The sequence below is a fragment of the Tigriopus californicus genome, chromosome 2 (genome assembly GCF_007210705.1).
Source record: "Tigriopus californicus strain San Diego chromosome 2, Tcal_SD_v2.1, whole genome shotgun sequence".
NCBI classification, from domain to species: domain Eukaryota; kingdom Metazoa; phylum Arthropoda; class Copepoda; order Harpacticoida; family Harpacticidae; genus Tigriopus; species Tigriopus californicus.
In genome coordinates this window covers 10,012,947-10,034,469 of record NC_081441.1, presented here as the reverse complement: position 1 = coordinate 10,034,469, position 21,523 = coordinate 10,012,947, and the positions used below count along the sequence as shown (strand labels likewise).

Here is a 21,523-nt window from a genome sequence, read left to right as displayed (position 1 = left end):
GGAGCAAACTTCCTTAAAAACTGAAACTAACTTATCAATGGCTGCATCTATGGACGATTCCTGTTTCAGAATTGAAATCAGGTCAAGTTCTTCTAATCTTTCTATAATCAACGGCCAATGTTCATCTTTGAACTTGAACTTAGCCAGACCGACCTTTTTGGCCGGTTTTACTCTAGAGCACGCCGGCTTTTGAGTAATGGTCGACCCTATCTCAAGAACATGATGATCTGACAGATTAGTAGGTGTCACATGGACATACTGGATCAGATCAGGGTCATTGGAAAAGACCAAGTCGAGAACGCTATTCTCTCTAGTGGCTACACCAACGTGCTGGGAGAAATTGCGCAAGATCGCGAATTCTTCCAGCTTTTCGAACGACTGAGATGTCGATTTCGAAATGGGAATATACCCATCAGGACTAACCTCCCACTCTACAACGCTAGCCGGAAAATTAAAGTCCCCTACAAAGAAAACCTTCGAGCAAACTGCCAGGTCCAACTCATTTCCAGTGAATTGGAGAGCTGACGAAAAAGAGCTTGCTGAACAAGAAGGGGGTCTATACATTGTAACAATAGACAAATCAAGACCTCGAAGATGACAAACTAAGACCTCTACTTCTCCATTCGACATTTGTACATGACTAATGTGCAAATCATTCCTAACATATAGGCATACGCCCCCATGTGGGAATATGGGATTATCAGGGCGTATCCTATCACAACGAACTAAGTTGAAACCAACTATGGTTAGTTCTTCATCTAAGACCCGTGGCCGAAGCCAGGTTTCTGTTATAGAGATGAATGCAACCTCTCTCTCTCAACGGCTAGTTCTTCTAAGATCTTAACTTTTGTGCTGCCTTTTTTAGAAATCACAGCACAAAAGTTAAGATCTTAGAAGAACATATATGATATACATATATATATACATATTATATGAAGTGAGGTACAAGTAAATGAACTTCAGCAAATTTTGAAACCAGGCTCCGGACAAAGTTGTTACACTGTTTGTTGCTTGGTGACTTGATAACTGGTCTTACACAAATTGTGTCGATATCGCCAAGGTCGGGCCAACCCTTATTTGAGAATCGATGGCATTTTGTGCTTGGACACCACTCCACGAAGGTCATGTCACTTATCAGAAATCTTTGTTGGAATCCAAGGTGTTTGATGTGATAAGAATGTCAATAAAATCATCCCACCAATTTTGGTCTATCCAGTAATCCTCAGACGCATTTGAATCAGTAGCATCATTAGATTTTAACACAATGTGGCTAGTGAAGCCAATAGAATATTGTAAGGATATCAAAAAGCAAAAAAAAGACACATGTCGGTTAAAATCGGTATATTTTGAATTGGTGAAGGTTGGATGAGCTCTTCAATCCTTGATACTCTCCGCTTATTAGGATGTACAGGGGGTTAACGAGGGAGTTCAAGTGTCCAGATGAAGTTAGTAATGATTGTTTTATGAATGCGGTTGTTGTACGTACACGTTTACATAGACAGTAGTAGGACAGGTGGCTTCCCAGACGCCTATAGCCGGGTCTAGGTGGGCTTGACTTGAAAGCCGCTTTCTTCTTCATGGCCGCGAAAAACGTAAATCGCATTGGGCACTTTCAGTTATTCTTGAGTTTAAAGTTTCTAGTCCAGTTAAAAATGATGTAATTGAAGTTATTCATGCTTGCTCCTGGTGTACTAACGGACCACGAGTATATGCTTGGGTATGCTCAAGCCCCGAGAGTGTGCCTGTCCCTAAAATCGCTCACTAATCGGTATGCTACGTAACAATTATACAACGAGTAGACTTGACTATGCTTAAAGCACACTAAACAATTTGAATTAGTGCGTCAAACATCTGACCTATGGGCACCGAGCGTGTTCGTATAAACATTGCCTCTCTTTTTCCAACATGATTTCATGACTTATTCTAAGAAAGATCACTTCAGAAGAAAGCCTTATATTTGTTTAAGGTTACATGGAGCCAGTGATGGGCATCAATGGCTAAAAAGTGAACTTGGTTAATCCGTTATTTCAAAACTAGCTTTCTTAATCGTTAACTTCCCACTTTTGATGACATTGTATGACCAGGTAATAGTGAGAGCAGCATCAACCTCTACATATAAGAACGTTTAGGGGCAATTTCTGACACGGAATAGCTTCCCGAAAACATTTGCTTTTCAATGTTTCAACATATGGATGCATTCAATGAACGAGGAATGAATAAATATGATATATATTGATATTTGCATTTGCCCAATATTATGTAATATTTGCAATTTTTGAAGACAAAAAAGTTTTATTTGGCCCCTTTTTTGAGACCAAAAGAAATTATATTTTGCCTGAAAAGATCAGATATTTTCTCGACCCCTGATGATTATGACTTGTCAAAAGAAGCATCTTTCTCATATTGCGTGTTATCTCATTCCCTTTTAGTTAGACCGTTTGACGGTCTTAATACATGGCATGCATGAAATCCATCTAGTCAACGTGGGTCCCTTGAGGGTTTGTTCAGTAAGTAACAATGGATCTTGTAACACTCTCATTGTGGATATCATGAAAACTCTGAAATCGGAATCGAAATTGGTGAGAAAATATTTACACTTAGCTTAGATTTGGCGAAATCGTACTTCATCTTAGAGAGACGACGAGCACGTGAAAAACACGGCAGACGACTGGTTTGAATGAAATGGCGGACATCATGAGAAGCCAGAGCCGATGAGAACGTAGGTTTTAACAAGGATGGGTAGCGATGCATCAGCCATAAAGACGGGCCAATATCAGTAGCATATATTTGATAAATTCCAGCCAGATGGTCCTGTTGCATCGAAGCGTTTGAAAGAGAAGTAGACAAGAGAAAGCAAGATTCCAATAGCCACTTATTTTTTACATCCACCAACAGATCACGGGACCTCAGGAAATTGGCTCCCAAGATTGGCATGGAAACATCTGCAACAATAAACTTCCACTCGAAAATGGTCCTCAAGACAATATCCACACGGCGTGTCACAGTACCAAAAGTTGGGATTGAAACGTTGCTGGCATTGACGAGGTGGAAAGCCGAATCAGGACTGACGATTTTGAGTGAAGTAACCAAATGGCGGGGTAGTAGTGATCTGGAAGCTCCAGAGTCCACCAGGTTTAACTAACCGTCAGCAGCCTGTTTCTTAGATATTATTTCGTGGTCTCGATGTCCTCTTGTGCGTGTGGTGCTATCCATCCGGCATTGTTCCGGCGTGTTGATTCCTTCCAGGGATGTTCTCTAACCTGTGGTCCTTTTTTTTCGCGGTATGTCAAAAAGGGAGGAGATCGCTTTGCTAAAGGCAAGCTAAAGGGGATTCAAGTCTGCCTTGACTCCGGCCCAAAAATCCGCCCAATTGGCACTCGATGATTGCGTCATTGGTGAAGATCCAGTTCTTTGGGATTGGGAACATTGTCTGCAAAACTATTTATGAGCTGAAGATCAGGTGATTTGTTACCTTGATGCCGATGCGAATGAAGCAGATCTGGCAGTAGACGAACAAACTAATGCCCTTTTTAAGGCCAAATCAATCATCATAGGTTTCCGCAGAGACGTGGATGCTTCAAATCTTCAAGTAGTTGGAGGTAGCCAGCCTGACCCCGTTCGTGGTACGTGTATTAACGCTTTGCCATTGCTCAAAGTGGATGCCAAGAAACCCTCAATTTTACCTGAGGATACCGACCGCAACATCTTTACTACGTGGCGGCCCTTGTGGGTTAATTATGCCAGTCTTACTCTTTAGATCAACAGGATCAAGCCACTAAGGTGGGCCTTTTCTGGGAGTGCTGTAGCCCAGGGTTTCTTAAGACCATCGTCCATTTGCTTGGGATTAAAAAGGAAACCGGCCGTTCCGTGAGTAATGTCCATCCCAACATTCGTGACCTCCTAGCTATTTGCCAAAGAGAGGGTCAAGACTACACCTCTTTTTGGGGCACTATCCGCGAGTTGGCCGATTATGCTGATGCTTCCAAGGTAAAGGAGGATCGTCTTCTCATTGCTTTATTATTACAGGGCATGAGAGATGACTCTGATAAGGCCAAAACAATGGAACGCAACTTGAAGACTTGAAGGTGCTCTCAAAACGCACGTTAAGCCTCTACGGTCACTACAATTGACCCTAAAACCTGGATTGGGACAAATCAGTTTTGTCAGATTCAATCCTGAAACTAGAAGTTTTGTTTTTATTGAGATCAATTCTGAGAGTTGTGATCTCATTGTGCCTACATTTTTCAAGCAAGAAGATGAATCGCAAGAATGAAGAAAAATAAATTCGTGAAAAAGAACTTCAACTGATTAAAGAGGATGTGATTTGTCTTGCTAGGAATCATGAGACTATTTGGTCATCTTCTCACGCGGATCATTTGGACAAGGGGAGGGTCTTGAATACATTTCCTGGTTCTTTTTTTGGGTGTTTTTTTGCGGGCTTTTCTAATCACTACAGGGAGTGTAATCCCCAGTACTTTTAAAATGAAAGGTTGTTATTCGACTATTCATTATCTTTCTATTTTCATATGATATTTGGTCAACTAGCGAGCTTGAGTTGTCAGAGCGAGCTTATCCTTGAATGTATGGTTGATCTGGAATGAAATCCAAAGATTTTATCCAAGTCTGACTTGAAAGATGCTACCGGATCAACAAGGCCTACGTATTCCCTACGAATATTGGAGGGAAGCAAATTAAACAATGAAGGAGCCCGAGAAAGAAGAAAAAGGGACTAGCCCGGATTTTCAAAGGCTTGGATGTGCTCTCAACACGCACAGCAAGCATCTCACAGCATATCAAGCATGTCACAAGTATTGACCCTAAAACCTGGATTGGGACAAACCACATAGATACCTTTTGAATTGTTGAGAAAGGTGCAAGTGAACTATTGAAACGGCGAACTTTATTAATAAGTTAGAAGGGAGACATCTTAGATCGAGTCAGGAAAAACGAGTTCTCCAGCAGTAGTTCCCTTGAGGTAAGTGGTAGAACCTGATCGGCAGTGAAATGTAAGTGGAGATACAAATAGAAATAGTCCTGCCATCAACAAAAACTTCATAACATCTTCCATTGTTCTTCACGGACTTAACTGATCCAATCCTAGTCCATTTCTTTGATTGCAGGTCTTGAATACGAACATCTGTTCCAACGGCGAGGGGAGGAAGGGGACGGGGTTGACATATCATGCAATTCTTTTGATTGGGATTCCTTATCGCGACTGGTTATTTAGACACGATCAAGATCAAGGTCAGACAAGCGATCAAAGCCTTTCCCGAAGAGGTACAGAGAGTACGTTGGCGGCGGTTAAAAACCTATTGAGCTGGGCTCAATCCGTCCGAACGTGGAGTATTTCTCCAATGCAGAAGTGCCAGGAGGAAATCAGGCCATTTTTGGTCATGTTTATCGAGAAGCAGTTTCATGGCCTTAACTGCCGCTTCGGCATGTCCATTCGATCTTGAGTTGTATGGTGAACTGAGTTCATGAGTGATCTTGTACTTATCGCAAAATATTGAAAATTCTGTCCGGAATTGTGGGCCACCGTTGATGCGAATGCGGAAGGGGATACCCCACTGGATGAACCATTCGAATAAAATAATTGTAATACCAGTCGTATCCAGGCACTTCAATTTTGAAACGGAAGGATAGCGGTCCACGATACCCATGTAGTGTTTGCCTGCAAGTTCAAAGATATCAATGGAGGCTTGTTCATACTGACGAGAGGATGAAGTTTGAATTAGTGGCTCATTGCAATGGCTGGTCAAATTTTCTTGGCATATTTTGCATTCCGAGATCATTTGATCAATCTCGTGATTGATTCCCACCCAAAAATACAAAGCCTTGGCCAAAGACTTTGTGCGTCGTTGACCTTGATGGGATCGATGCAATTCTGCTAAATTTAAGGGGCGGGCAATTGATGGGACAACTATCCTTGTGCCATGTACTAGCATAAGTCCTGTAGAATCGTCATCCGACAATTCCAACTACTGGGTGAGCCTGTTCTTCAAGCAGAACCCTGGTTTCATTGACCAGAGCAACTAAAGCCTCTATAATAAACGGCTTATTGACTATGGAAGGATCCTTTCCAGCTAAGACCAGGTCCAAACATTGTCTAGCCTCTTTGCTGACTTTTCCTAAAATAGCTTCCATCATGAATGCAGGAGGAACTATCTATTAGTAACAAAATCAACAGGCCAAGAAAAAGAGAAGAAAAGAACTAAAAAAGCTGTGCAATCTTGTCCTGAGATACAGGACAACAGAGCAAAATAGGAATGAAATACTTCACATCAAACTAACATACAAATCAACGATGGAGATAGTAAACAAGAAGTAAGTGACAGAGAAAAGCAAGGAATCAAGAACATATGTAAACTAGGACATCAACAAGAAAACACAGAAATAAACTCAACTAACTGTTCTAACACAAAATGAAATCAATACACTAATGAACAATAAATTCCAACTGTAAAGGACCAATGCAATCAAACTAAAGAACTACACATAACGATTTGGAACTAGAAATACTACACTACAAATCAGAAAGAAACTGCTAAAGCTAGACATAAACATAAATGAGCAATAAACTTATTAGGTTTTAAAGTAATTACGTCTTACCAAAGAGCCGTGTAAAACCAAACCTAACACACAAACACCACGAACACTACACGTGCACAGCAACCAAGGAGCAACAGAGAAAGTCACACCTTGGTTCGAAATTCCTGGGAGATAAGAACGAGAGCAAACTAATCCGTCTGTTCTCAGCGAGATCCAAAACAGGAATGAAGTTGGGTGATTTACTTGGACTTTCTGTCATTATCTGAATATACTTCTTGAATTACTCCAAATTTAAAACAAAAAGCAAGAAAAAAACACCGAAGCAAGAGCCTACATGACATTGCCTCTTCTTTTGAAAAAAAGATTGTCATCTAAAACTGGTTCCAATTATTTTCCATTGCTATAAATTTTGGCTTCTTGGATCTTGGAGGCTGCGTCCGCCAGGGGGGCCGTTTTCATGCTTGTACTCTTCTGCTAGAGAGCCCTAGGGTAAACTAGGGCCCTGTATGTAGAAGAATACAACAATGAGTCTTCTACTTGAGAGCCCTGGGGTAAACTAGGGCCCTGTATTTAGAAGAGTACAACAATCAGTTCAGCGCATCATACCACTTAAATTTTGAACCTTTAATTCCGTTCCAAAACAATATGTTCATATGCGTCCCAGATCCAAACCAAACGTATAAATTGAAATATGTGGTTCTATGAGTTATACATGGCTTTAGTTAACCTTCAAGCATCCTTAAACGTACTTTAAACGTTTTAAACACCACTTTAAAAGCCACTTTCTACATTTTCTGATGAAAAATACGTACTTTGAATCCGGTGATGCTGTGATCGCAGTTACTGATGTCTGAAGAGCAACTTAAGCCTTACAACTAACCTTAAAGGCACAATCGTTTACAAAAAAGTGTTTTGGTTTCGTTTTCATTTGATCGACCAAAGAATTTGAGTTCGCGGATCTGGCTAGCCCTTGAATAAAGGGTTGATCAGGAATGTTAGTCAGAAACTTGACCAAGTTTGACTTAAATCCTGCTACTTTATCAACTCCTACATACGCCCTACGAATATTTGAGGGCAGCAAATTGAACGATGAAGGAGCCCGAGAAAGAAGAGAGTTGGACTTCATTGTTCGAACTTGCCTGGATTCTCGAGGGCTTGAAGGTGCTCTTAAAACGCACATTAAGCCACTAAGGTCACTAGAATTGACCCTAAATCCTGGGTTGGGACAAAGCTCATGAATGCTTTTGAAAACGTACAGTATCAGATACCTTTCGTACCTTCTCTGAACACTATACAGCCCCAACATTTTTAGCCTCTCCCAAAATGAGAGCTCTCTCTCATCCTTTCCATATTTCTGGTAAAACATTTATGAACCTGCTCGACCTTTTGCAACCCAAAGTATGTTTTCTATTGCCTTGAATATGTGCACAATTTTACCAAAAATTGACATTTGAACGATGTATGTTAAGGGCTTAACTGCAATCCTTTTTGAATATAATGCTGAGCAATACAGGTCTAAGAAAACATGTCATTTCGTTAAAGATTTATTAAGTTCATCCAGCTCAGAAACAGACTTAGCTCTCGGATTAGTTGATCATGGAGAGCCATGGGCTCAAGTTTCAAATCACGGTCTTAAATTCGTTGGGAAACATCACATATTTTGGCATTGTTATCTTACTCTTCTATCAAGGTGATTGTTTCTCTTGCTTAGACAAATTATCAGAGTATCAGAGCACAACTAATTAATAAATTATAACTGATAAGCATAACTTCATAATTGGCATTTTAGTTGAAATCGAATTCATCATAGAGTATATTTTGGACTATAAGATTTTTCCCCCATATATGATAAATCCGATTTTTATGCCCGTAAAAGAGGTTTTCCTAAAAATTATAAATAATTAAATGCATGATTACACAATACGCTCAAAGTTCCGGCTCTAGAGCACCCTTGGACGAAAGATTGGTCTAAGATTGTGGATATAATATGATCTATGTTTTGTTTAAAACTTGATAAAAAAACCTCTCGAGAGCAAATGGGATCCATCAAAGCATATTTTCCGCTCAGTCATTCTATCACCTGCCTCTCGATTCCGCAAACGCCGGTAATATTATCAGAAGCCAATGATGCAATTTAATAATCATAGTAAGCCAGTTTTCAAGCACCAATAAAACATGTAAAGTTAAGAAAAGTTCAATAATTGAAACAAAAGTTTGATCGTTAAATCTTGATGATGAAACTTGTACTAACTCGGAGCAATGACTCCATGGTCATCAAAAAGTTTTTATTAAAAAAGTTTGAATTTCACGAGCTTCTCCAACACCTTCGCAATTGTCAAAATGAGCGAAATGCATAAACATCGCCTTAATCTTAAGATTTTGGATGATCTTGGCAAGAATTGATGTCAAACTTAAATATTTATATTGAAATATGTTTTTTATTACATCATTTTTCAGTCGAAAAGGCGTCAAAAAATTGCTTCCAACAAAAAGAGCAAAACTATACCTGCCCCTAAAAGGGGTAGAAGAAATCATTTTATAATAGGATGTAGCAAAAATTTGAAGATTTTGAAATTCTATTTTGTCTATAATAATTATTAGCAATTCATAGAGAAAAAACTTGTTAGGGTTGCACTGCCTTTCATATTTAGGTACTCAAAGCACAACGTTTATGCGTGTCGAATTTTAAGTTCGATGACTGACATTTAAACCCAATCTGTCATATCTGACAGCAAAAGAGACATATCAGGGAGCTATGAAATCATTTCAGCTGCTAAAAACTGTAAAATATCAAATCACCTGACGAATGTGCACCTTTCTGACTGACACTTCATCTTTCAGTATTCCTTTGTGTTGAAAATTATTTGAAATACCCGAAGTACATCTCGTCTACTGTTGTGGATCAAAGAGACACTCTTTTCCCCGAAATAACTATATGTCCCAATGACACAACTCTACTTGTCAACGACTATATTTTGATGTTTTACGAACGTTACAACGAAGCTCGAGCTGATGGAAAATCGTACCAACACTACAGAGATGGAAGGCAACAGGAGGCCTTCCGTCCAACCAACCTACCCGGATGGCCTGGCTGCGCAACTCTACCTAGATGGGAGCGCTACAAAAAATTGGGCATTTACTACCTTCGGATTCAATAGTAAGGCCTTGGTACAGATACGTAACTCTGAGAATTTTTAGTTCTAGCAAGGCCGTGGATGACTTTGAACGAGTGCACTCGACGTTTGTTCTTAGATTTGATGCAATTCGGATTAATATGCAAATCTGAGGTATTTACTTGCCAAAAAAATGCCAAGACATATGTATGAGGATATCTAGCAGAATTTATATCAGACTTGAAAAAGTTTTTAAACAGATTTCCTGATCAACCCTACATTCAAGGGGTAGTCAGATCGGTCAACTCTAATTTGTTTGGTGGATCAGATATGATGTGCACTAAAAGTTCAATAAAGTAAGATTTATAACTCGTTTATCTTGAACTGATGGGGATTTTATTTCCAGTAGTGATAAGGAAATCTGCAAAAAACTGAGTTAAATAAACCAGATAATTGTTATGCCCGATTCGAACAAGCATATGAAGGTAAAAGGTTGGACATAATATCGAATTCTGTCATTGCCCAAACAACCGTCAAATCACAAGATAGAAACAAAGTTACGCTCTTATTGATCTCTAATCTTTTTGATTTACCATACCTTTCACCGCCCATGCTTCAAATGGTAAATACTGTAATGCTTTGTCCGACGTGGATTTCTCCGAATTGTGAAAGCTGATGCCCAATTTCAGCTTAAACGTCGAGGTCAAATTGTACGCACATTTCCCGGGACGGTTAGGAGTCAATAACTCTCTACTGATGCCCAATGAGGTCCTTCCCGGACAAACAAGGCAAGCCCAAGTTATGTATCAGGACATCCATTTGCAACCCATTCAATTCTTCAATGGCACTAAATCGTGTTGGGAGGAAGAAGATGAGACAAAGATTGGAGCACCCTGCCGCTCATTGGACCTTATTTTGGGCAAGACCAATGACGAATTGGATGAAGATTCGTCCGCTAAAATGAGCCAACATTACTTGTATTTCATGCCCCACCTCTTGAAACACGAAGAAAAGTTTGCTTATCCTTTCTTGAGGATGGCATCAGACGTTGGGGGCTACTCGGGAATCCTGACCGGAATGTCTTTGCTCCACGGACTTCGCGGGTGTCGAATGTTGACCTTCAAAATCTTGAAACAGTCGTAAAACTCTCAGGATGACATCAAGAAGAAGTGGTTGATGTTAGTTCCTCTATTTTCACCCTTTAACCTTTAGCTTCGAAGTTGTAGAAGAACATGTATGTGGTTTTGAAAGCTCTCCAAGTACCGTGCACACATTATCATAAAATAAATGAGAAAAGTAGGATTTGTTCGCTATTAGTTTATCATATTGATTGAGAGGCTTCATTTATATCAAAGAATTATATGCGAATCAATTTATTTTAGTAGAAGAGGCCAATATCAAAACTAACCAAAAAGAATACAGCTGATTTTCTCTGTCCATGAGGAATGTTTTTTTTTACCTTTCAAACATACTTGCAAGTTTCAGAAATCTCGTCGTTTTTTTAATCAAATGTTGTCAGAAGGCAGGCTGTCTGAACCTTAGAACCCAAAATCAAAGGATCCAATCACCCAAAAATGGGAGGTAATGTTATGTTTTAGGGGACTCATTTGTTATCGGCTCGGAAAAATTCTTTTTCAGGGCCAAATTATCACAAGGAAAAAAATCTCCAACGCAACGATATAAGCCTGTTTAAAAGCACAAAAGACAACACGAAACTAATTTTGCAGAAGTTTGAAGCATTTACCAACGGTTTCAATATATTTCATTATTTCAAAATCTTTGAATTCTAAAGCCCATGAGTTGCTCACTTAACTTGGAACCCCAAATTAATATCCGAAACTATGCAGGTCTCTGGATCAAATTTGGTTCCTCTGGATGCTTTATTTCAGCAATCTCTCAGGGTGATGAGACCTGGGCCAAAATGAAATATCTTTATATTTGCTCTTTTGTGTGCAAGTATTGAGATTCTAGTTGTATTTTCAGGAAAAGCCTGAGCTTTTGCCAAAAAAGCAGGCAGGAATAATGTGAGAATTAGAAAACTACGTCTTTATTTAGACAAACCAAGAAGATTGGGACAATGCAGTACTTAAAAGAGGTGCAAACAGGCATCTTTTGCAATACATCTTCAAATATCCATGAGCTTTTTCCTCAACCTGGTTTTAAAGTCAATTATAGGGAATGTCAAGGTTTACTCTTTTGGGCCCTCCAAAAAGTCCAGGCTAGTCAAAACCATGAAGTCCTTGGGTCTAGTGGGTTCCTACAATGTTCCATTTTGCCCCCTCCTATTACACACACGCGCACGCACGCACACAACATGCACACACGCACATAAACGCACGCACGCATTCAATTTTTCATCAAAATTCGATGTTCCGAGAAAAAATGTTTTGGCCGATAAAAAAACTCTAAAAAAATTAAAATGAATTTAAAATTTAAACAAAATTTCTCCGAGCCCTTATTATAAGGGTAAGGGCTAGGGACCCAACTCAAGTGGCAGTGCCATACTTATCTTTTTGTGTATTGATGTCCGTAACTCAGTCCTAAACAATTATTTGAGTCTTGAAAAAGACTAATTATTTATCCTTAAATTGACTGGTCTTGTGACGAAAATGTTTATCCGAATAAATGCTGTGAAATTTGTAAGAAATGATTCGCACAAATGTGGCCACAATCACAGACCAAAATCACGGGTCATGGAATGAAGATGACTCACATTTAACAGAAATAATGGTAAGGGGTTTTTATCAAGGCCGACAATATATTGTCTGCCAGAAAGGAAAACTTGAAGGACGGTCTGGTCTGGGGAAAATATCATTTGTCACACAGGAATATCACTACAGGGATTTTTATCATTCTTGAAAAACTGAAATGATCTTTTAGTTTGGGTGTTCACTAGCTTTACTAACTGCTACGAGGAATGTAAACCCGGTTCTATTAACATAAAAGATTGCAGGTTATATCTTGTCAATCCTTGATGAATACAAGCACAGAGATAGATAGAGGGTAAATGTTTGGGCTGGCCTCTGATAAAATTAAGTTAGAAAGAGAAAGGCGAAAGAAAGGGAGAAGCCAAGCGACACTGATGTATTGGCGCATTTACATGAGACTTGCTTGGACACATAATTTGACGAACAATTTTGGAATGTTAGACATCTGAAGAAGTGGACAAAATGCCTAGTATTCAATGTGCATGTGTAGGTCTCACAAGATTTAACATCTGTTTTTTTAGTAAGCGTGTTCATTCAATTCGAAAATGTAACCAAGGCTTCAATGCGCTAATGCCCCACAACATCATTTATAAATCAATTCAAATCAGTTAAGGTCTTAGTCTTGGCCCTGGTTCGAAGCCTTGGTCACAATTTTGAGGTGAATCATTTTGACTGATCTTAAAAGTATCCTTGGGCTCAGACAAAGTCATGATGAAAATGAAATGAGTTTTAGTTCTCCTTTTCAGAGCTCTAATATTTCCGAAATTATTTGTCAAATGTATCTCGTGTAAATGCATCATAAGCAATCTGTGCGATATAAACTTCTAATCCAGTACTGGTGAGATTGAGGCCAGATTATTTTTATTTGGTCAGGTCTACAAACACTTTCAGACCCAAAAAAGAGTGGTTACATCAGGGTTGGTTTCCCAACTCCCAAGACAACTTGACCTAAGTAACCACTTTCAGACTTTCAGAAGTACAAAATGGCATGGATGTAAAAGGCATGGAACTTTTTAAGCTTTAATTGTTTGTAGAAGTGATGTACTTGAAACACAAAAACAATACCATTGAAGTTTGAACTAATGGTTACCCAATCTTGAGCCGGTAATGGGCCAGGACTCTAGAATTCGACAGTCAATTATATGAATATACAGGTAAATGAGATACATCATTTATTTTTATTTTTTGACCTTGTTGAGGTTCCATAGTTCTTTTCATCCTCCTCTCCCTCCTCTCGTTGCGGACAAACAAAGGGAGAAATACCGTACAAGAATGCGCTCTAAGATGCCTGACTTTGACAAGGTATTTTTCGTTGACCAACCTATTGCTGGTCTATTCTAACACCATAAATACACCTACAACCCTTCTGAGAGACCTTTTAAATCCTATAAGGTTAATATTACAAACACTTTGTACATCCAAATAGGAATGAAGCGAGAGCTATATATCATATACTTGTAGCAAACCAGCGGCTTTACAGCATCATCTTTTTCCATTAAATTGTGCTAAAAAGCCAATGGTAATTCTAGAAAAAGTAATGCGTTAAAGGTTAGTCACCAAAAACTTGTAACACTGTGCTTTTCCTTCTACTATTTGGTTGGAAACGATGATTACCAAAGTGTTGGCGAGTCGTCAATCATTCAGTATACAACCTCCTGCAAAATGATGATTTACATGTCACAATTGTTCGGAATTTTATCAAAAGAGAATTTAAAAGTCTCCCGGAAGAGTTGATGGCATATTCATTGTGTCACGATACTTGGTCAATGAATTGTTCATTAAATCTTTTCTTGATAAAGTTTGGCATCTTAGAGCGTATTCCGTCGTTTTTACGTTTGAGTGTCCGCACCTAGATGAAGCAGACACCGCCGGGGCGGTATGGAAATGTTTGCAAGTATTGCAAGTTTGATGCTTTTATATCTGTCACTTCGAGTTTTGCTCTTGCAAGAAACACGCTTTTTAACAAGCTCTCAAATCTTACTCAATTCCAAAATGAAATGAAAGAGAAAAAATGAATTCCCCACGCCTCATTCGAGAAAAGGAAATGATATTCTAGAGCCGATTGACTTGCACTCAAAATAAATATTAACAACGGGACTAAATGTCATTTTTTCTACTCCCTCTAGTACTTGGAAGATTTGAGAGTAAGCTCTCCGACCGGATTCTCTTACTTACATGTCTAATTACACTTTTCTTAGCGAGCAATGAAAATGATTTATTCAGTTAATCATGAAAGTTCGAAAGAAAGTGATAGTCACATCCGGCAGGTAATAAAGAATTGATCCGTTAAGTTTCCTCAACCCGGATGAATTTTACTCGCATCTTGTCTGTTCATGATGTCGCATCGACACCTAAAGCTTCGATTGCTTGAGCTCCTGAAGATCAAAGCATACTTCATAATTGTTCTACTTCTATTCTATCAAAGTAAGTAAAAATCTAATTGCTGGAAACAAATCTTTAAAAAAGTTGAACTGTGTCTTGGTACTGACTTTGTTACGTAATAATGTCAATCTCATATTAAGTCTTTCATCAATTGATCGATATGAACGAAGGAATGGATCTTTAATTTAAATACTCCTAGTAGGCGATTAAAGGGCTGATCCCTAATGTATTCGTCCAAATTGGTTGATACATATTTTTGCGGTCTGCCTTACCGTCACTGGAATTAGGATCCCCAGCACTTCACGACTGAAAAAGGTATCAATTTTAATTGAATTGACATTCATATAATATTCATTCCATCAATGAGTTAGAGTTGGCAAATCTGGTTAGCCCTGGGATACAGGTTTGATCATGAATTTTCATCAAAACATTGTCTAAGTCTCACCTAAAGGATACTACTAGAGTAGCATGTCCTTTATATTGTAAGTACTCAAGAACTGATATTGAAAAAAAGAAAATGAGTAAGGCACTGTAGTTTTGAAAGGGTTTGATCTGAAACTTTAACTTAGCATTATAACCTCAACATCCACAAGAGTCTCTTAAGATGGATCAAATCGTTCCTTACGAATAGGAAACAGAGGGTCAAAGTGGGCCATATCTACAGTGACCCAGTTAACCCTTCAACTCCTGCTTACTGATCCGGAAAGGCAGCTTTTTAGCTTAAGGGACCTTAGCTAGGGCTCCCATCTCTATCAAAGGAGGGTACATAAGTAAAAATTATTGATGAGATCAAACAAATTTCCAAAATGAGGATCGCCAGAAAGCTATGAAAGTCAAAGCACGGGCCGTTCCTAACGTATCATAGAAGATTAGGCTTAACCAGGTTTGATCGAAGAAAAATCAGGGTTACTTTTTGTGTTTAACTAACGGGTTATCGATATTCCGCTAGTACTGCCGTATGCCATTGAAAATGTAAATTGGTAGCCCTAGTTGCAACCTCCGGTGACTTTTTGTTTGATCCCCATCAGTAGTAAAAATCAAAAACGCGCCTAACAGAGTGTCAAAACGTGACCCTGCCTTTCTAGGACTCCAACAAAGGGTTGCTTCAAGACTCGTTCTTGATCTTTGATTGCTCGGCAATACCTATTTTTTGCTCGAGTTGAGAACCCTAACTGAGGTCCTTCAAGCTAAATAGCTGATTCGCATGAGAAGCATATTGACGAAAATGTCGACCTAGGAGCTCCCGGGTTAAGATCATTTCAGGCTTTCCGCAGGGCACAATACTCGGGCCAATACTTTTTATCCTATACATCTCACCTTTACCTGGCCAGGTGAAGAATTAAATGATCTCGTCTTATGCTGACGACACCAAGCTCATCGTTGGTAGAAATGGCCAAGATTGCTCCCTTCTCCAAGAGGACCTTAATAATGTATACAAATGGGTCGACGAGAGCAACATGAAACTAAATGGATCCAAATTCCAGATCATGTCATATGGCTCATCGACTTTCCCTCCACATCACTTAGATAATGAGGGAGCTGAGATTGAAGTTTTCTCTTACATCAAAGACCTTGGTGTTACTCTTCAGGATGATGGAAAATTCAATATTCACCTCAACGAGAAGGGAACTGAAGCTGCTCAGATGGCAGGCTGGGCCTTACGCACCTTCAAGACTAGGGATAGGTTAGCTATGGTTACCATCTACAAATCCATTGTACAACCCCATCTGGACTATGCCTCATTGGTTTGGAGCCCATACGTGTTGGCGAACTAAACAAAATGGAGAGTATACTCCGGCGAGTCACTCGGCGGCAAATCACTGGAATGTCTAAACTCTCCTACTGGGATCGACTTCAGATCTACGCCTGTGGTACAGTGTGTAAAGGAGACACGAACGGTATGCCATATTTCATACTTTTAAATGTATCCATGAGCTGGCCCATAGCACGGACATTAATTTCGTCCAACGAGACAATCAACGTGTTACTTGTATCCAACCTCATTGGAACTACAACAAGAATGCGAATGCTAAATCAATCATGCGCCCCTCATTTGTTGAGAGAAGCCCAAGACTCTATAGAACACACTGCCCTCCTCCCTTCGGTCATCTATGTTGAAAAAAAACCTCTCCCCAAATTCAAAGAGGACCTGGATAGCTTCCTCCAAAGCATTCCAGACCAACCTTCCCGGGTATCATTGATCAGCAAATTCAAACTCGATTACTGATCAGATTCACTTTCGAATGATTGTGTAAACATATTTGTGCCTTGAATCCCTTCAAGACATCTGTCTGTGTACCGAAAATAAAAATCATTGTTATACACAAAGTTCTGTAATGTTCTGTATCAATGTTAGAGTATTTGACCTGTAAAGGTGATCATTCAGATTTGTTTAGTTCATTACTTGCACTGTAAGTGATTATTGAAGCAAGCACACAATCTTAAGGAAAACACATTTTCAATTGGCCTTTGTGATTATAAAGGGTTTTATTATGGCATGTTTCGGTTGCAAATGGTTAAATCAAAAAGAAACCATAAGTTGCTTGTATGTAGAAGTAGGGTTACTTCTGGCGCCGGGGTATGAACCCACGACACCTAGAGAGAAGATTTATTGCCTTGTTGGCGCTGCCCCTTAGACCGCTCGGCTACACCAGCTCTTTGAAGTTAAAATGAAACTTAACAATATCAACTTTGATTTGTTTGATATTGTATGCAAACTGTTCAGACGTTCGAGGGGGGGGGGCTATTCATGCCTTCCGTATCAAGCAACACATACTAGACGAAAAGGAATATTACATTATAATATCTTCAAGCACCGGTAATTGAACCTGTTATCCCTATAGGCCTAGGAAGCAGATTCTTGCCATGTCCATGCTGGCTCGTGATTAATAAACCTTGAAAAAAATCCAATTGCCATTTTGGCCGAACTTTTTTGTTACTTGGAAAAAATGAGAAAAAGGTGGCAAATATGCAAAAAAATTGACAGAATACAAAAAAAGACAAAAACATAGCAAGTGCAAAAAGTCGAGAAAAACTGAATGAAAAACATATTTGGAATGAACGGAAAAAGGCGATGAATTGCAAAAACGTTGCTGCCATGAACAAAAGGTCATTGTTAGTCCTGTTTATTGCCTATTGTGTTGCCAAATGCTAGGAAAACAATTGGATATATTGGGTGAGCCATGGAGCCTCTCTATTTTACTGATAAGAAATTAAAGCTTCTTTATTACAATGCTTGACATCAGGACACTTTTGAAGTGATTGCGATGTTATGGTACAGAATACAATTGATTCTTTTCGAGAGTCTAGTGCTATTGCTTAGGGCACTTTTGCTCACCTAATGATTATGTTTGTGTCCTATTTGATCCACAACTGAATAAAGTCCTTGTTCTCAGGAGTCATCTTTCTCTTTTTTTCGTATCATCACAAGAAGAAAAGAAAAAAGGTAAAAGAATGAAAATGGACAAGAAAATATTTTCGGGGTCCCAAAATATGTGAAAAATAATTTTAATGTAAAAACATTTTTGGCCTGACTCTAGTGATAATCCCTTGTTCATTAGGTGTTAATTTGGCAAAGTAATGACGCTCAGTTTAAATCGAAAATAGTGGAAAATTTCATTTTTGCGTTGACGTCGAGAGTAGTTAGCCTGAGGACTTACAGGTGACCAGATCCCCAATTTAGTTTGCACGCCAGATGTCGAATATTGTCAAAATGCAGAACCAGTTGCCCGTACAAATGGCAGAGAATCTTATCAGATAGTTCTTCTCATGGATGTTTTTTTGTTTAAGTACGCTAGCTGGCTTTAACTGTGCTCGTTTCACGCTCCACAAGTTTGTGGGGAAAAAATTGAGGAAAATATTCGATTGCACAGAAAAGAGTGTCTCTACATAGCGGTCAAGAAAAGCGCTAATTGTTTGGCGAGAGACATAAAAAAAAATCAGCTATACATACAAAAATCAAGATTTGGAAACAAAAGATCACACTATTTAAAGCCTAATTGTTCAGTACAATGGGTAAAGCATTGGGTGTGCGTTGGTATACTCATTTTTTGGACACTTTTTGTTTCCAGACGCCATTCACCCACAGAATCATGTAATCTCTTTGAATAGCTTTCTACATAAAACAAATATTTTTCTATGTCTGGGTTTTTAGATGTGAAGTATGTCCAGAAATCAGCAATAAGAGCCGATGACAAATTTTCAAGAACAACTCTGGGGAAAAAGCGCAAATTATCGTGATGGCATTTTACTGTCGCATTATTTCTTGCGGCGTGGCTTTCAATCGTGAAATTTTGAGCAATGGACTTTATTACCTGATATAATTGAGTAAGAAATTCTTGATTGATGCTTCCAAGCTCAAAAATATAACTTCCTGGTTCAAACTCACTCCAGGCCAATTTGGCATTGTCGGCAAGACATTGTCTTATTGAGACTTGAAAGCAGAAAAGCAAGATGACGACACAATCAACTTTTTAGAGGACACTCGTACTTTTGAGGCTTAATAATGCTTTGTTAAGGAATTGAATTAGAGTTCAAATTCATATATTCATCAAAGGAATGGTTCATGTAGCATTGCTATTTGATAAATTGTCACTTTTTACTCATCAACATCTAACCACTTTTTTAGCCGAAAAAAGCTGTTTTTGGACTTTTTTTTCTTACCTTTGATTTTTTTATTTTTACAAGAGACTTTTTGAAACCTAAGAAAAGTTTTTTTTTGTGGATTTCAGTCTACCTCTGCTTTGAAAGCTATCTGGCATACCCCAAATATGTCTCAACAAAAATCGTGGATCAAAGAAACACGGTTTTTCCAGAAGTTACATTCTGCCCGAATGACACTACGTTAAGGCCTGGTCAATTCATGAGATCTTACTACGAAAGATACAACAAAGCCAGATCCGATGGGATATCTTTTCAGGGCTACGAAAATGCAACGCTACTTCAAGTTCTTAAGAAAACGAAGACTCCCGGATGGCAAGGATGTATGACATTGTCAAGAAATGATGAACACCAACAATTGGGACTCTATTACATTCGGTTGAACTAGTAAGTGTCAATGGATTTTTTCTGTAATCTTACTTACTTATTGACAAAATATCCCGAAATAAATGTAGCTCTTAATTGCGGACTTACTTACTGCTACTGAGAATATGATCCCCACTAATTCCAAGTGAAACTCTTGGATTTTTGTCTAGCTTTGAATTCACTTAACATCCGATCCACCAACAAATTCGCTCTTTTTGTTTGATTTTTTGGTCTTTTCGAACCGCCGCAAGGAATGTTCCGCGGGACCATTAAAATAAAAGATAATAATTCGTCTACTTGTTACCACACAATATGCGATGCTTAGTCTGTCAACGAATTTGAGTTTTGACCCCTGAATGCAGGATTAATCTGGAATCTTGATCAAAAATTTGCCCTAAGCTGACTTGAAAGATGCTAGCGGATCAACGACATCTATGTATGAAGAAGCCCGAGAATGAAGAGAAGAGGACTTCAATGTTATACGTAGCTTGAGCCTGCTCTCAAAACGGATATTAAACTTCTTTGGTTACTTGAATCCATGCCAAAACCAAACCCTCTGAAGTAGATTTGTGCAATGCTAAGTGCTTTTAAATGCTTTGAATGCAGCTTTGAATCAAGTTCATCTTCTACATAAAGATTATTTCACGTTTCAAGTGAAGTGCGCAAATCAATCCTTTACAAATCGTATTTCTTTTAATTCAGCCGAAACGTCATGGTGAAATTATATGTGCATTTCCCTGGTCGCTTAGAGGAGAACCAATCCCTTCAAATGCCCAATGAAGTGACTCCAGGACAAATTCGACAATTCCAAGTGATGTATCAAGACACTCACTTACAACCTATCCACTTTTTTAACGGATCCAAGTCATGTTGGGAAATCGGAGATGAAAATCAAAAAGGCACACCTTGTCGCTCCTTGGAAATCATTTTGGGCAAAAGCAACGATGAGATGAGAGCTAGCCTATGGCCCAACAAAAGTGAACAATACCTATATTTCATGCCCTATGTTCTAAAACATGAGGAAAAATTTGCCTATTCCTTCTTGAGATTTGCATCTGACGTTGGCGGATATTCTGGTATTCTGACTGGCATGTCTTTACTTCATGGATTGGCAGGCTTTAGAACCTTGGTTCAGAAATCGGTTGATTAGCTTCAATATCACTAATGAAGCACCACTGAGAGTTCGTGTCAGATGTGTTTTTGATAGCCTATTTATAATCTGTTTAATTATTTTTACCGTTTTTGTTGATGAATTATTCAATTCGACCAAAAGTCGAAGTATTAGTTAGTAATATTATTAATAATTTTTGATGGAGGCCACCAAGAAGCATTGTCGATATGTCTTGCTAAAATAAAAAAAGAGATGATTTGCACGGTGCATTATTTTGTTTTGACTTGGTCAAACTTTAAGTTATCGATATCTTTCGCGAGTTCAAGAAAAGCAATCAATTACACTGTAACTGTGGAATAGTTTACTCTTTTTCGTTCTGTGGTGGTTAAAACACCTTTGATTCACTTTCAAATTCATATACTATGCATAATCCACTGTATGAACGTTACCCAGTATGAAAATCCACTCAACAGTTGCTGCATCAAAAGCTGTCATTTGGAGAGACCATGATGTAAAATCAAGGTTGCCAAAATATTGGTCATTGTTGCTACCACTTCAGAACCCAAAGTATGATCAAACTTTGTCAAAACAATTAGCAAATCAATTTGTAAGCCAGATGCGTCCTTGAGTTTTTC

General features: G+C 38.7%; 2 protein-coding genes across 2 annotated transcripts; both read left to right on the top strand.

Annotated features, from left to right (window-relative positions):
- The first annotated feature begins 7,880 nt into the window (after positions 1-7,880).
- Positions 7,881-11,078, top strand: LOC131893076 (uncharacterized). Its single transcript, XM_059243008.1, has 3 exons — positions 7,881-8,239; positions 9,391-9,706; positions 10,352-11,078. The coding sequence occupies exons 1-3, from the start codon at positions 8,146-8,148 to the stop codon at positions 10,803-10,805; spliced, it is 864 nt and encodes a 287-aa protein (XP_059098991.1). The 5' UTR covers positions 7,881-8,145; the 3' UTR covers positions 10,806-11,078.
- A 3,606-nt stretch (positions 11,079-14,684) lies between these two features.
- Positions 14,685-21,137, top strand: LOC131893068 (uncharacterized). The gene is made up of 3 exons (XM_059242998.1): positions 14,685-14,794; positions 19,483-19,798; positions 20,480-21,137. Exons 1-3 carry the CDS (start codon positions 14,704-14,706, stop codon positions 20,925-20,927), a joined length of 855 nt encoding a protein of 284 aa, XP_059098981.1. The 5' UTR covers positions 14,685-14,703; the 3' UTR covers positions 20,928-21,137.
- Positions 21,138-21,523: the final 386 nt, after the last annotated feature.

What these genes read in the sequence shown, in the direction of transcription:
- LOC131893076 (XM_059243008.1), top strand. Translation starts at nt 8,146, where the DNA reads ATGGAGAGCCATGGGCTCAAGTTTCAAATCACGGTCTTAAATTCGTTG. An exon ending in TATCTTACTCTTCTATCAAG is followed by an intron (nt 8,240 to 9,390) that starts GTGATTGTTTCT and finishes TTCATCTTTCAG; the next exon opens with TATTCCTTTGTGTTGAAAAT. An exon ending in TACTACCTTCGGATTCAATA is followed by an intron (nt 9,707 to 10,351) that starts GTAAGGCCTTGG and finishes GCCCAATTTCAG; the next exon opens with CTTAAACGTCGAGGTCAAAT.
- LOC131893068 (XM_059242998.1), top strand. Translation starts at nt 14,704, where the DNA reads ATGATGTCGCATCGACACCTAAAGCTTCGATTGCTTGAGCTCCTGAAG. An exon ending in TCTACTTCTATTCTATCAAA is followed by an intron (nt 14,795 to 19,482) that starts GTAAGTAAAAAT and finishes TGTGGATTTCAG; the next exon opens with TCTACCTCTGCTTTGAAAGC. An exon ending in TATTACATTCGGTTGAACTA is followed by an intron (nt 19,799 to 20,479) that starts GTAAGTGTCAAT and finishes CTTTTAATTCAG; the next exon opens with CCGAAACGTCATGGTGAAAT.